At 42.5% G+C, this 16,927-nt stretch overlaps 1 protein-coding gene across 1 annotated transcript in view; it reads right to left on the reverse strand.

Moving 5' to 3' along the window:
- The window catches only part of npr2 (natriuretic peptide receptor 2), an 82,623-nt gene that overhangs the window by 45,386 nt on the left and 20,310 nt on the right, over positions 1-16,927 (reverse strand). Inside the window, exons 3-6 of the mRNA XM_080510271.1 lie at positions 12,326-12,439; positions 11,492-11,627; positions 8,135-8,229; positions 700-835 (exon numbers count right to left, since the gene is read on the reverse strand). Coding sequence (XP_080366397.1) covers positions 700-835; positions 8,135-8,229; positions 11,492-11,627; positions 12,326-12,439 — 481 coding nt within the window. The remainder of the gene's footprint in view (positions 1-699; positions 836-8,134; positions 8,230-11,491; positions 11,628-12,325; positions 12,440-16,927) is intronic.

Below are 16,927 nucleotides of genomic sequence, written 5' to 3' on the forward strand. Positions count from 1 at the left end.
ACTTGAGGCCCAACATGCTGACTACACCATTTCCAGTGTTTCTTTCCTTCCTGTGTAAACAGACATTGTTTTCAAAACGTTGTCGTGTAAAACATGAAACTTTTTTTGACACAAAAATGATGCGTCTTCGCTTGAGACGCGGTGTCAACGCGGCCTGGGACTGCATGACCTGCCTGTTCTCACGAACCACACCTTGTTTCTGTGAGCTCCCACACATTCATTGATCTGCATCCAGCCGGTGACACCTGGAACTGTAACGTACAGCCTCTCCACTCTGATTACGGTTCGCTTCAGTTTCGAAACGCAGACGTCTCCCACTCAGTTCATCCTCTCTCACTCCGTTCACACAACAAGGCCCTCTCCCAGCACTTATCTCCCCCTGCTTGTCACTCCGGCAGATAATAAACTTTGCTCATTGGTGCCGGAATGAAACAAAAGCAAAGCAAGACATTTATCACGGCGGAGTCCATGAAAACATCACGAGCAAGATAAAGACGACAGTGATGATGAAAACAATGGATCAGTGCGCCGCAAAATCCACCTGACGAGCGACCCATGGCGCAGTCAAGATAACAAACATTAAGGGCAATTCCTCTTGGTGTCGGGGTGACGTTCTAGTGGAGACATTACATTTATGCTCTCGAGACGATCCCTCATTGTGGAGGTGGAAGGATTGAAAACATCGTGTTTGGGTCATACCATCGTTGCAGGAGGGGTCGTCCGTGGAGAAGACGCATGGGGGGTTGTCCAGAGGCGGACCGCCGCTGGGCCAGTGGATCTTCTCCGTCTGCGACCAAATGATCTCCTTGGTGGTTCCGTTGTAGTACGCGATGAGCTGCAAACACAGGGGGAGCACGTGAGATCCAGCAACACTTCTCCAATAGTATTGCTATAGATCAGGGGTGTCAAACATAAGGATCGTGGGCAAAAAGCAGCTCACATGAGGCTCCAACCTGGTCCGACAAAGCACCAAGCAAATGGTAATAATGTCAGAGAAAGCGGAGCGTTTTTAATAAATATCTTAAGAGCAGCGGGAACGACGCAACAAAAGCTGAGATGTTGGTGACGCTGGCCTGAAAGCTGGCTCGCTGGTTGCTATCAAACTCGCCTCAAAGCCATTCTGTCAGCGTGATTTAGTAAAAACCCATAATACAACAGTTATAGGAAAGGTTGTTCATGACATTTCACTGTATTTTGCAGCAGAAGGTTTTGTGTCTTATGTTGTGATTGGAGTTATTTTCAGGAATAACAAAAAAACATTTTACGTATACTCTGCACCACAACAAATGACAACTTTAAAGTTTAAAATAAAATATTATTTTTGACATTATTTTAACAAGCGTGTATAATAATGACAACCACAGTTGTGTCCAGAGCAGTTTGTATTTACAGACCTCCAGCCTGAGTCGACAACTCACACTAAACACAAAAGAAAAGCCGCATTCACATTGATGACAACTCTCGGAGCAAAACTGCTCTTCTGTTGTGAAACACGACGCCGATGTTTCCAGCTCGCCAGAGGAGATTTTAACGTTTTTCCATCCCTGGCTCCCAAACGCCTTCTGTTCCCTCCATCAAACCCCTGGAAGGCGGCGCAGAGGGTCAACCAAACAATGCAGAACGTGAAGGCTGAGGGAGCAGAGGCTGCACCTTCTCACATTGTTCCAATGTGTTTACGCCACAATCTGCCGTTGAGTAAATCTTCTCCTCCTCCGACTCGCTTTAACAGTCGTAACATCCCAGCCCGCTGCTTATGGAGGCTCAACGTCACTCAACCTCTGAAGACGGCTCGGTGGGGTCTGTTTTTCAGATCTGAGACCCTGTCCGCACAAACTAAAAATAATTTTTTTTGATCGACTTGTCATCGGTGCAGGAAATACCTGAGTGCTCAGAGCACCATGAAAACTACACACAATAATGGAGGACGCAAGCCAGGTGATTAGGTGAATCTGTGACTCTGCCACAGAAATACACCATAAAACTGAGCAGAAGACACAGAGCCTGCAAAAACGGGGAAATGTGACATATTGCCATATTAAACCAAATAGCATCAGTCGCTTCTGCAGCACAATCTGGAGCATGTAGTCCGCCATTGTTGTTGTTGTTGTTAGGTGGCATTGCGGAGAGGGTCGTGAGGTTATCGGGTCGACAGGTGGGGTCATTGTTTTCAGCTCATGTGCATCTTGCCCATCCACAGAGCAAAGCCAAGGCGGCCTTTTCTAATTCCTCCACTCTGCAACCTGTTCTCAAAACAACTCCCATTTTGAGGCTCTTATTTGGCCTTTGTGGATGATCGGAGAAAACCACTGTGACGACATGAAATGGTTTTGTTGTGTGGCAAAGGGCATTCGTGGCAGATCCTCAGCACACGACGAAACGACTTCAAGTGAAAACACAAATCCTTTGTTGTGTTTTGGGTGTCTGTTTTGACGACAATGGTGCTCTGAGCCACTGAAAACAAAAACAGCTCCTAAGGTGGAACTTTTTAAAATGCTACGAGTCCTTGATCGTGTCGACGGGCAAAAACTATATTGGGAATGCTCGGGCTTTGTGTCCTTGTAGGAAACGCTGCTATTGCAGTGTCATGACTCCCAGTCCGTGTTCTCCTGGGACTTGGTGGTTTTATTGTTGAGTCAACGTAATAACACTCCAACTTGCTCGTCTGTACATATGAATGTCTGTGTTCTCCCCGTTGTTAATGTTTATAGCTTATTGTTCTCTGTGCGCACGTCTGTGTGGTTTCATTACAAAAACAAAGAACAGCACCGACTAGTGGCCCAACGTGAAATTGACACAACTTTCAGTGCCCCCAGGGGTGTGGCGGGCTTCGCCACCGGGATTGGGGGGTCTTGGTGGCTTGGGTGGGGGCCTGGGGGCCCTGCAGCCTTTATCGTTATCTTGTGGGCTCCTCCGGGTTGGGGGGGGGGGGGGGGGGGGGGGGGGTCTTAACCCCCCCCACAATAGTTCCAACCACACCCAGTGGACAAACACACACACATTTCCACTCCTCATCAATGAGATTTGCTGCTGATGTTTCTTGTTTTCTGCCATTATTTGTTCAACTATCAAAATCATGTTCTTCTTTTGTTGTTGCTTCTTTGCTCATTTATATTCCTGCTTGAATATCATGTTACTGTCTAGATAGAGCTGCTCAGGCTGGTTAAATCTCACAACAGTTGTAAAGTGTTTGGATCAGTGTGATAACTGTAAATAATATATGTAGCATTAACAAGGGTATTGTATGTTGACCCCCCCCCCACCCCCCTCAATATTCTGTCTTCTCTCTCTCTTTGAGTGTTCCCCCCGGTCGTGTACAGCAGCCATGCCATAAAAAAACAAAAAAACAAAACAGTATACATATGTGTATATTCGCTTCAGTACCATAGATATATCTGCGTATTTTCCAGTAAAGTTCAGACATCGCCGACAACACAGCCCGCTCAATAGTCTGAGACGGTGTCGGAGAAATCCGACACCGTCTCTGTGATGTTTTCAACCAGGCCAGTGGATACTCGGGTCAATCGGCCATGTGGATCCACCATTAAAAGCCGAGGATAAATGAGAGCAGGAAGCCCCGCTGACAGCCTCCGAGGAGCGCTCTGAAATTCTAACTGAAGTCAAATGTAGCTAACCCACTTCTCCTCCCCGCAGAGAGAGAGAGAAAACACACTCGGACAGTTCGAGCGTTGTTTTCAGAACTCTACACACACACACACACACACACACACACACACACACACACACACACACACACACACACACACACACACACACACACACACACACACACACACACACACACACACACACACACACACACACACACACACTTTCATCAGACTGCTAAGGAAATGTGAGGTTTTATGCATCTTATCATTAAAGAAGTCACAACCCCAGAATACCCCGTTGATAGTTGTGCTTCACGCATATTTCCACGCTTTGGCCTGAAGTGCTTCTACGAAGAGCATGAGCAAAGTCTGCGGTTGTAAACTCCAATTGAGTGATTGCGCTGAAAGCGATGAGAGGAAATCGTTGTTGGAGAAATGAGTTTTTCATTGCCTGAAATTGTTTTGTGTCAGCAGCTTTACATCAGCTGGAAATATTCATGTCCTCATAAAGATGTTTAAAGTTAAATCTGCAGTGCGACAGCCGGCAGAGCCAAGTCTGTGTTAGAAAAAAAAACAAGAAATCATCAGAGTAGCACATTGAGAGCAAAGCACCTGAAACTTAATGCTGAACTTTTTGCACAACTATTCAAAAACCCCAAACATCGTGTTTCACATGATAACACACTGACGACACCACATGACGTCACATTAAACTGTGTCATGAAATAAACATGCATTGTGTTGTGTTCTGCAATGATGTTATGTTATGTTATGTTATGTTATGTTATGCTATGCTATGCTATGCTATGCTATGCTATGCTATGCTATACTATGCGATGCTATGCTGTGCTGTGCTACGCTACACTTCGCTACGCTGTTTAATGTTAAGTCATGTAGTGTTACGCAATAATAGAGAATGGGCAACAGTTCTAAAATTCCTCAAGTTCTGGATTTAAACAAAAACAATAAACCTACAATGTCACATTTGTGCAATTTGATAAAGTTGCTGAATGAGTGAAAGTTGTAAAATTTGTGATGTTTGTTGAATGTCTTGAAATATACTTTGGCTGCTATACTGGTTGTTTGGTACCAGGTTGCACAGAAAGAATAAATAACTTACATTATTTCCGTTTTATTTATTATCCGAGAAAAATGTTTTATTTTGAAAAATGACCAAATTCTCTCCGTTACATCCGTCTATGACTCACGCTTGTCTCGGTCACGTGACACAATAGCGCTAATATTAAACCCACAAGCAGCAAAATGAGGAAAAAAACAGACGTCTTTGGAAAGTTTCTTTGCAAAGGGGAAAAGTGAGGAGTGGGGAGACAGAAGAACAAGATACAAGTACGTAAGTAGAAAGACATACAAGTACACAGTGGATTCATGTTTATTGTTAAATATACAAAATACCACTGTTTTTGTGTTGGTCATATCATTTTATTTTGTTGTATTTATCTGCCACACCTTAAAGTCTGGTCCGTGAAAATATTGTCTGACATTAAATGTCATGCTGCTATAATGGGTTAAACAAACCCAGCGACACTTTATTTCTTCGCACCAAACCTGATCTCTTTAAGATGGAGTTTCTCAGGCACAGAATGACTTTTCAGAGTTTGGCTGCAGCGATACTGATAACAGTATTGGGTCCGATATTTAACGGAGTACTTGTACTCGTGGCAAATAATAATACCATAACATGATATATCATTAAAACACATGATGTGACGTGACGTAACGTAATGTAACATAAGGTAACATACAGCATCATGAAATCCGCTCTGTCAAATGTTTAACCACATGTTAAATGTTGAACATTAGAAACCTCCAAAACAGGTATTAGCACCACATTAACAGATTTCCACATTTAAATGCTCGAAGTCATATTTTATTGAAACGTCAACATATTGCTGTGCAGAAAGCCTCTTTCCCGTGAGTCATATTCTGCACCCAACATTTGGCTGTATGGGAAAACACTGTAGTCGAAGGGCTTGACTAAATTTATGGGAGTATGCTATCCCCGCCCTTTGCTTCTTATTTCAGATCATTCCCAACAAAAACAGAGCTAACAATCTGAAAGAGTCATCAAAAGGACTCTGAAGAACTAATAATCACAATTTTATACTCAGCAACCACTTTGTGGTTTCATGTCTCTGCCGAGCGGTGTGGCTGCAGCCGACATTAACGTCTGTCCGCAGAGAGAAGACCGTACAGGAATGTGATGAAAGGTATTAAATGTAGCTTTTGGCAAAAAGGAAGATATTAGCAAAAATTTCCAGTCAAAAACATGCAGCGACAAATTACCGGTATCACATTCAAACTTGTTTGACTTGTGTGAGACAGGGTGTCATTCAGCAGCATGGGCTCAAGCTGTTTCTATATGAAGATTAAGAGAAAATAATCTGATCAGTCAACACTGGATTCTTGATAACACAAACGTCCTTGAGCGCTGCGACACCGACCGCACCTCCTTTCCAAGACCTTCAGACCAACCGCAGTACGGATGCGTGCAAATGTGTCTAATGAAAACTAACAGACACAATAAGAAAACTGCAAAGACACAGTCTGAAACTAAAGAACTCAGTCTGAAATCAACAGAAACTGATAAATACAGACTGAAACTAACATGAATTAACAAAGAGAGTCAGAAAACTGCAAAGAATAGGTCTGAAATTAGCGAAAACAGTAGAAAAAGGGTTAGAAAAGATGCCGTCTGAAACTAAAGACGTCAGTCTGAAAACAGCTAAAACTGACAAATACAGACTGAAACAACAGGAACTAAAATAAATTGGCAAATACAATACTTAAGAGACTGAAAATAACTAACTGATAAAGACAGCGGTCTAAAAGTAGATAAGAGTGTCTGACACAAGCAGAAATGATTCAACACATGATCTTTAAACAGCAAAAAAGGAATGTGGGAAAATAGCAAAGGAACTACGAAAATAGTCAAAACTTGCATAGTGAGTTAGAAAACAGCAAAGGAAGTCTAAAACTAGAACAGACTTCCTTTGCTGTTTTCTATCTTGATAGACTGACCTCTGATCTTTAAGAGGTCAGTCTGAAATCAATAGAAACTGACAAATACCGACTGAAACTATCATAAACTAGAAAAAAAGAGTAAGAAAACTGCAAAGAATAGGCCTGAAATAAACAATAAAAACTGTTGGAAAACTGAATTAGGAAAAACACCAAGTAAAACTGAAAACAAACAATGGGCAAATACTTGGATTGAAACTGACCAAAAAAACCCACACAAATGGTCCAAAAACAGTAAAAAAGTAGTCTAAAATTCAAAATCTGAGAAGAAACAGCATAAAAGTATAAAGGATTGTCCGACACTAATAAAAATTATTAAAGGCTTGACCTGAAATCAACAAAAAACGTTGTGAAACTCGCAATAATAACTGAAAATAGCCAAAACGTGAAAATTAAGGCCGATAAAAGCAAATATACCGTATGAAACTAACAAATACTGTCAAATACATGAAGTGAAAATAGCAACAACTGACAAAAGCAAGTCTAAAAACTGCAAAGTCGTCAGAAATGAGGAGAAACAAACAAACAAAAGACTGTTTTAAACTTACAAAAAATATGAGGAAAGAAAGTTAGTGTTTGTAACACCGACCAAAGGCCGCCTGAAAACAGCAGCAAAAATGTGTTGGGAAAACAACATTAAAAAGTGACAAACTAGTAAAAACAAGCTAAATATATATTCGGTAAACAGCGAACGTAAAGGAATGTAAAGGAATCAGAAAGTAGGAAAAGACGCAATCAGGTGGACCTGAAAAGTGAGAACCACAAAGAGCCAGGTCACGTTCAGTTCAACCGTTGACCTTTGACCCCCCCCCCCCCACTTCATCTTTGTCTCAGTTAAGGTTTTTGGTTTGAGACAGTGCAGATCTTCATACGGGAGGGTTGGGGCCGCTCCACTTCAATTAATGGTCGTAGAGGCTGATCTGTGTCATGATGAGATGCCATTAAGTGAGCAGACTTGAGAGGAAACGAGGGACTGAGAGCCGCTGGGATGACGGGAGACTGATGGAGCTCCGCCGAAGCTCCATCAGGAAGAGATTTTACTCTCTTTCAGCTCGTCACATCACTGCTTCTGCTTTACATCCAACATCTTCCTTCAATGTCACTCTCAGGATTCCCACAGTAGCGCGAGTCAACTTGGAGTCGTTTCTGCTCGTGACACAAAATCCCAACCAAAAACTTTTTTTTTACCCCAAAGTCAAGTGTTTTTCAGGGTTCCTCGTTTGGAACGTGATTCTTGTTCAATGTTATCCTCTAAATCTACTAAGGCTCCGTTTACAAGTCTACAAGTGATAAATGCAAAACTTATGTTGTATTTTGGTGTCACGGTGTCAAGGAAAGTGCAACTTTTTGAGAACAGCTCCCAAGGTGGAACATTTTGAAAACGCTCTGTTTCAGATAGAACCCGACTGCTCAAAGCACAGAGACATCAACCTTGTCTACACAAGATGATCGCATGTCACAGGATAAGAACAGGAAGTTGGACTCACCCCGTACTCTCCCGTCTCCTGGTTGGTCATCGTCCACAGGTCCACGTCGATATTTCGGGCGTTTTTGTCGTCTGTGGAAACGAGTCCCGTCACTCCTGAAAACACAAGGAAGGCTTCCAGTGAGCATGTGATGGAACGCAGACAGAAGGTGGATTGTTCTGCCTTCATCCAACTTCAACACAAAGATGAACATAGACAATTTCCTGAGTTTGTTTTGGCAAAGTTCGCGAGCAAAAGATTGAGAATCCTGACAATCGACAGCAGAATTCAGTAACAATATGATCTTGTTTTGTGTTTCTTGACTTCTTTATTCATTTAAAATCTTTGCCACCTGAGAAGCCTCACATCCATCTTCGAACGGGCGTTTCACTGTTGTAAAGCTTGTTACAGAACCAATTCAAAGTTTTTGTTGCGACTCATCCTTTGACAGACCAAGAGAATAAAAACTTTCTGGTTATCATTTAGACAATAAGGGGCCTTTCACAAAACAAACACAGACCAGAGAGGAAAAATAGAAGAGAAACGGCTCATTGACCGGTCCGGACCAAATCCAGAAGACTCGCTGCTTTAGCCCGTGGAGGCTAGGCTAGTTAGCTCATATTTTATGGATTAGCTATAAACAACCACAGTATACACTCTTCAGACCAGATGTCAATAAGTGCTACTTCTTCGCTACTTCTTCCTCACTACTCCATGTCTGCCCACAAGATATTTCCCAACATTTTCTTTCTGTGTTTTCTTCTTCTCATTTGCGCTGTTGGCGTTGTTTGTATATTGCCCGCCCGCTAGAAAGATCGTTTGTAAAGAAACGGAGACCTAGCTTTTGAAGTGGACCAGAGATCTCTTGCTTACTCCCGTTCAGAGTTCGAGGGTGTGTTCACTTCGCCCAAACGAAACGGTTTTTCCCTGAAGAGAACTCTGGTCCGGACCGAACAGAGGAATGTGAACACGCCCTAAGAGAGTAACTCGACATTGAGCGTTTATATGGATTTTAGTAGCTGAGCCACCTGAACAGTACAAAAGATAGACATATGACCGGTCGCCGGTTAGTCATAATGTCAACAAATCATCACTCTACAGAAAATTAAGAGTCACTAATAAACCCCACAAGCATGTGTCAGCTTGTGGATTACTTGAAAAAAAAAATTTAAAGCAAAAGATGCAAAGTCCACAAAGAAAGGATGGACATAAACTCAGGTCTTCTGGACTTGGGCTTTTATTGTGGCGAGGTTCAGGCACACCTCTGAGAAGTGCTCACTAACACAGATTTGTCAACAATATTTGAGAGACACAGTGTCTTTTCTGAATCTCGTGCATAGAAAAAAGTCTGAGCTCTTTGAGTTCAGCTCATGCAAAAAGGGAGAAAAAAACAATTTTTGTCCAGTGTCTAATAGCCAAGAACAGCGCTGCCAAGTCTTTATAGGCTTGACGAGAAACAATTTGGAGGTTTAACTTCTGACAAGAGCTCCCCAAACTTGCGGTCGAGCTCGACACAGTTGGAAAAATACATTTGCTGAGTTACCTTTTGTAAGCTGAAAAGTGCCTGCGTGTAATAAACCAGGTAAGAGAATCTACAATAATGAGCTTTCCATGACTGCGGGCCTTGTTTTCTTTGGTTTTCTTTTTCTCACCGGCGCGAGCCAAACAACCCGTAAAGCCGAAGCAACAGGATCCCATTGTTCACAGCGACTGTTCCAGCAGACCTGGCAACCGGCAGAGTAAACAAGGAAGTGTGTGAGCGCCCACATCAAGCGTCAGTGGACTATTAACTGGAGTGCCGTGTGATAGCTGTTCAATAGCACAGTGATTATGGCGTTGAAAGGGCGTGCGGTAATGGCACTGCGGGCTCAGTGGTGCTCTCCAAAATCGTGCAGCTGAGCAGGTCATTGTGTTTATCGGAGGGTGATGCTCTCGGTGATCTGGAGTGGAGCAAAACACTGTATTTACATATTTATTGAAGGCGAGGTCACTTGTTGATTTCAATGTAAGGGTTTTCTCCCGATGATCTCCCAGGAAACGCATTTCTGTTATTTTGCTTGGGTTTATTCGTTTTTTAATGTTTATTTTGAAACACTGTATAGTTCCCAATAGAAGAGCGCCACCTAATAGAAGATCACCCCCCTTTTCCAAAGCTGGGGACCGCACGAAGAAAGATCAAACTTCATTAATTGGGGGTCTCCCCTTAAAAACCTTTTAAAAAATGGACCTTAAATGGTGCATTCTAAAGCATTGGGGAGTACTAAATACTACATTGTGACATGATAAATTGTAGGACCAATTGATATTATTATTATTAAAATATATATACTATTATGGAAGAAACATACTCAAAAGTACATAACTGAACCAATATAAAGATGTGTGCAATATAAACACACGTATGTGCACATGTACCCAATATATACAAAGAGGTATACAAAATAAATGCTAAATAGAATTTGACTTCAGGGGCCACATGCAGTCCAGTTATATCTTGAGTGGGCTGGAACAGTAAAATATTACTATAATAACTTTTAAATTTACACTTGAAAGTTTTGCTTTGTTCTGGCGCACAGTGTATGTGAACAAACTGTCAATAATTTTGCAGCAATTACTCCTGAAAAATGACTGCAACCTCAACATCAGGTCAATTTTAATGAAACATTCTGATGAATGACAGTGAAATCCCCCCCCCCCCCCCCCCGTAATAACTTTTAGAAATCCTATATAACCACCTTGCTTGATGGTTTGTTGGGCCGGATTGGAACCTATTGTGGGCTGGCTTTGGCCCACGGGCCTTATGTTTGACACCCTGGTGTAAAGTGAAAGGGAAACTTCGAGGAGTCCCATGCTGCAGGACGCTGTCTGCTCAGTTAAAACCTCTCCGTGCTCGACCATTTGTCCACTCAGTGCAGACTGCGCTCTTCTGAGCTCCTATTGTACACATAATTTAGACCTCAAGCTGTGTGGTATTTCTTCGGCAGCCTTTTTCAAAAATCGACCGTCCAAATGACGGCTGGATGCGTCGCTGCCTAAAACTATGCATATTCCCAACAGACGCCACCCACAGGGTTTGGGGGCACACTGCCTGTCTATTGGGAGCTATACAGTGTATCTCATGTCTGAACATTTCTTTCTAATATTCTGTATAAAGTTAGTCATCTACATAATAAAAAGGCACTCCACTTAATTTTCTATTCCTTTGTCCGTCCTTGTTTTATGCGCGTATTAAAATCTTTCTCATTCAAAATGACATTAAACATCAAATCCCCAGTAATAAATCGCTGTACGTGCGTCACACGCTATCAATGATAATTACAGCCATCAGGCCCATAATGAACTTGTGAGTCAGCTCTTCATGTCACGACGTCGGCTCACCCCAGAAGTTGCGGTTCTGCGTCCTCGTCGTGATGTTAATGCCGTCGTTCTGGGCTCCTCCCTCCGCCAACGTCTCCTGCAGCGCCATGGCATAGAGGATGAAGCCGTCGTAGAAGCTGCCAGCGATGTAGTCCATCTGCAAGATTTATCGTTGTCACCAGGAAGCGATCGCAGCAGAGGTTTGACAAACGCAGCCATGGCCACATGTAAAAACTTGTTTTTACCTTTTTAACTCATGTGGACGACAAGACTTTTAAACTTGTAAATAATGTTATTAGTGGACCAGTCACAGCCGTTGATCTGTGCCTCACGTTAAATATGTATTTTATTTAAAAGATGAGATTTTTGCACACCTAATGCTACCTCAAAAAAAAAAGACATGTCCTCAGACATTAAGAAACTTTCTTGTTGGACCTCAGTCACGTTCAGATAATCAAATCTTATCCTCATTAAAAAAAAAAAAAAAAAAAAGGTTGGACACCCTTGGACTTTGTGAAAAAAAACTCCCAATATTCTGAAAGCATAGCTCTTTGTTGTCGTGGAGTCATATGAGTTTTCTGGCTCAAGAAAGTGTGGAATATCAACGAACACGCCTTTGTGATAATAATCACTTACTTTTTAACAAGGACGGCTACTGTACTTCTATAAAACTGGAGTGGCTGAGATAAAAGCAGCATTAATGCAAGAATGAACTGCTAACAGGACTGTAAACATCATTCATCATTTAGTGTACAATTACCCGGCGCAGCAGGATATTTCTCAGCACAGAAGAACCTATAAAAGATGAAATAGAGTGTCGACGCTGTGCAGAACTCTGAGATTTCTGTAACTCACCAGCGACGGCTCCAAGTGGACGCCGAATTCCCTCTGAGCTCTGGCGTGGAGTCTCCTCTGGAAGTCCAGGTACTCGGGGTTATCAGGAGGCCGGTACGTGATGACGAACACAGACTGGACAAGAGATAAAGACAAAGATCCAGCATTAATTCTTCAGAGAGGAGCAGTGAGATATTCAACATGGCCGCACATTGTCGCCCTGAGTGCGAACCACTTCATAATGTATGAATAGACACATCCACCCTCCTGCTTTGTCCGAACTGTCTTCAAGGTAAATAGCAAATGGATTTCACTTATAACGAGACTTTTCCGCTGCTGCAGCCCTTCAAAAGTCTTTTATACTGTTAATCACATTCACCTATTCACACACACGTTCACACGCCAATGCACGGCGCTCAGTCCATCTATTGGGAGCAGTTTGGGGAGTCAGTGTCTTGCTCAACGAACTTCAACATCTGGACATGTGGGGAATCAAAACCGTCTCCCAACTGAGCCACAGCCGCCCCTTTTGTCTATTAATTACAAAATAAAAGCTTTACAACTCTCACACTCTGTTGATTGAAGCACGTTGGTCTTAATGATTCTCAGGCGCGTGTGACAGATGGAGTTTATGCTAAAAGTTGAATGTAGAACATTGACGATGCCTCCGCCAGCAACAGTTGTGGTTTAAGAAATCAGCTCAGGCTTCAGCAGAGATCTACAATTCTTGTGGCTGATCTGGAGCCTTTTCATACTTTTTCTTCTCATCTTTTCACAATCTCTTCTGTTGCTCTTTGTTTCTGACAGATCATCTCAAAGAATTTTTATTTTAGACCGAAATCTGTCCAACTCCGTCTCCATAGAAACGGGAGAAAACAAAACGTTTACTTGCCATTATTAATGTTTATAGCATATTTTGTATGTGGTTTCATTTTTTTTTTTAAACAACCACAGCACCCACTACTGGCCCGACATTCTAACTACATAATTTTCAGCGTTTGTACCATTTCCGGGTAAACAGACATTGTTTTGAAAACTTTGCCGCGTAAACAAGAAACTTTTCTTAAACGAAAATGCAACAACGATGTGTTTTCTTTTGAAGTGTTGTGGTGTAAACAAGGTCTTAAGAGTGGGGGCTTTGGATTTGATTCCCACTGAGCGTTGCATTAGGAAGAACATTCTACTGTGAAATGGCTCGAAGTCTAACATGCAGATGACGATCCGCTGTGGAGACCCCCTGACGGTAAACAGCCAAACGACCATCATCTTAGTATCCGCAGGGATTCTCTCTCCCACGAGGCCGATGGGCAAAGAGTTTTTTGGGAAAACAGAAGAGAAAAAAAATTCAATTTTCCAAAATAAGTGCTCGGGGGAGAAGACTTAATGGGGAATCGATGGTCGGTTGCAAAAAGTGGAGGAGGGCGGGAGGTGGAGGAACAGAGGAAAGTGAGAGCAGGTGAGGGTGATCAGGGGGTCGGGAGCAGGTGAGGTGGGAGGCGGGAGCTCAGGAGGAGAGGCAGAGCCACGAGGAGAAGAGGCAGCTACAGAACAGCAGCAGATGGAAATAAGTGAAAACAGAAGAGGGGAAATTGAGGGGGAACGTACAAAGGGCAGCCACTGAAACAAAAACAAAGAAATACAAAAACTACCCTGACAGAAACACTAAAACAAAGAGAAAACTTTTCAATCCGGGAATTTTATCGGGACGATTGGAGCTCTCTGTCACGGATACGGACAGGACCCAAGTGCAGGACTCTGGAGGCAGGCTGGGTTCAATCAAGTCTTTTATTATAATGACAGCACAGACCGATGATTCACAGGTTGCTCCTTGACGTGAGGAGCACAGCAGACTTGACTCCAACGACTGGACAGGACAGACGAGACATGGAAGACTAGTACTGGACCGGACGGACGGGACATCGCTAACAAACAAACCAACACTGAACAAACACACAGACAGGACATATATAGGGCAGGGTGATTACCAGAAGTGGCCACAGGTGAGGTGCTGACAGCCCAGACCTTGGCCCGCCCACTCTTAAAGGGGACCTCACCCTACACCCTGACACTCCCTGTGTAAAACGATGAAAGCAGATGCAACTCGATTGAATTACATTCATTATTCAAAGAGGAAAATAGTCAAGTGATCATTCAGAAACAATACATCATTCAAGATCACAGAGCAAACTGAGCAAACTAATAGCGTTTGAACTGAAGGATCGTCTTTCTACAATGGCTCGTCCGTCACAGGAAGCTCACTGCTTTAAAACAAGACATGCAGCTTCAGGTTCTGCATTAGTTGTCCAAACAACATCGTGAAGGAAATTCTCAATGACACTGATTTAGATGAAAAGAAAGCACTTTGCTCTTTTTTTTTCTTTTTTTTCAAACCTCGTCTGTGTCAATAACTAACCAGAGCCTTAAAAGACTGTGTTTGTAATGTATTGATGGCGGTCTGATGGGATGTAAACAGTCATACTGCTCCACTTTAGCTCAGCTCTTTGGATTTAGGACTTGTCATTGACGCCTTGTGTGAAAAAAAACTATAAATGTGAGCAGTGAAAAGGCAGTGAGGATTGTTTCCACATCAAACCTATAGTACCTTAAAGCTAATTATGGCAGGTGGACATTTACTTCTCAACAGATCCCCAACACAAGTCTTCAGAAAGTACTCCATTAAAGATTCCTTGTTAGCCTGAGGTAGAAGTGTGAGGAGAAATGTTAAATCCATCAAAGGGCTCAGAGGTGAAAGAACTGTCTGTGACAGTTAATGATCACTAAACCAGACGACGACCTTTTGAACAGATCGACAAAAGTACAGCAAACAAAGCTATTGCAACAGGGTCTGGAAGTGGAGAGAGTGAAGAAACAGCCGTCTGAAGTGAAGGAAGAGGATTTAAATGTCTGTAATGATGCAGTCTGGGTGTGCGTCTCTAATTCTGTGGGCTGCACCTCACTGAGCCTGGTAGAACTATAACGGTGTTTGAATCCGATCCACTGCATTGTAATTGGTTTGATTATTCATTTTAACTTGATTCTCTGTAATAAATGATTGAAACTCCAACAGGACTTTTGCATTTTCACATGAATATGTCACGAACACGCAGAAAGGCTTCTTCAAGCTTTGGTTAAACGTCACAGTGAAGCCAAAACACTGGTTCACTCACACAAACATACAGAGGCATTCAAATATAAGCAGCAAGCACTTTATTTGAGGGTTTTCTTTGACGGATCAAATCATTTTTTTCACAATCTCTGAGCCGGTGCCCCCTTTCAAGGGGTCTTACATCTCAGATTAGAAACCTCTGGATCCACTCCCTGATATTCCTGTGAAATATAAAGCTACAAGCCCGTCTGATCATTTTGTTCAGTGTCCATGTAAACAAGACTGATCTCCCAACGGACCAAATAAATTAACATTTAAGTTGACATTTAAAGCTACTTATTTTAAATCACCTCAACGTCTGATTCAATTAAAATTGAATGAACAATGTTTTTTTCAGGGAATTGATGAAGACTGTGCACCGACGAGCTGACAGTCTGTTGTTTTTCCAAACGGCTGCAGCTCCACAAACACTGACACGGACCTACGACCCAATCAAACATGCAGCCAGACGTTTCAGCGCAAACATTTACCTCGGCTGCCCTCTGCGATGTTGATGTGGTCGCAATCACACAAACACGTTCCTGGCTTTTCTAGCCAGGCGTTCGTAATATCTGAGGTCTCATTTGGCCAAACGACAAGCCGTTGTTCGAATTACAGCAGCTATTATTGGAACCCAGACCAAAACTGCCACAAGTAGGAGGCGTGTTACCATAATGAGCCCTTCTGTGGCCCGCAGACAAATAAACGCCACTGTGATGAGAAACATGAGGGCCGGAACCTTGTTTAACAGCAGTTAGCGTTCACATACTGCGTTTAATATCAAGGCTGTTTAATACTCGTTCATTAGCGTGCCCTCAGCTAGTCATTTAACTCTTCGTATTTCTAAGCTGCCGTCAGGATTTGTCAGACATACTTATGATAACTAAAGCCTCCAGACTGTTGATGAGATGAAGAACATTCAAAAACAAGACAATTGCCACTAGAAAATGACAGATTATCACAGACAAGATGACAAAGACGAAATGAATAGTCGAAAAATGAGCTGTGCACATTTCTGAACAATTCTACAGCCATAAAATGGAAATAGATCCAGTCAGTAGAGTGTTAATGTTGCATCTTCAAATAAATCCTTTGTCTGTTTTAACCGTCTTTATCACTACAAGTACATCCGATAGAGAGGGAGACGTTCCTCTGACAACTCAGCAGCCACCGCTGTCCTCGCTCCTCTGTTTCGACAAGAAGATGAAAAGCTTCACAACAGTGAACATGGCGCAGTCCCAAAGGTTTGCTTTAGATGATTTCCTGCCAGCAAATTGAAAAGTAGCATTCAAAAACAAAATCTCAGGTGCTATTGCCACAGTATAGTGACTAACAAACCGTCTCAACATGCATATTGAATACAATCAACCATCATTTTAAGACTCCAGCCAATTGGCGAGCTGGCTGCAGGGATCTCATTAATGTCTGTGGATTTTTGCAGGAATTTGCCACCACAGCCATTGGTTATAAACCAAACC

This window comes from Blennius ocellaris (genome assembly GCF_963422515.1).
Source record: "Blennius ocellaris genome assembly, chromosome: 15".
Taxonomy (NCBI): domain Eukaryota; kingdom Metazoa; phylum Chordata; class Actinopteri; order Blenniiformes; family Blenniidae; genus Blennius; species Blennius ocellaris.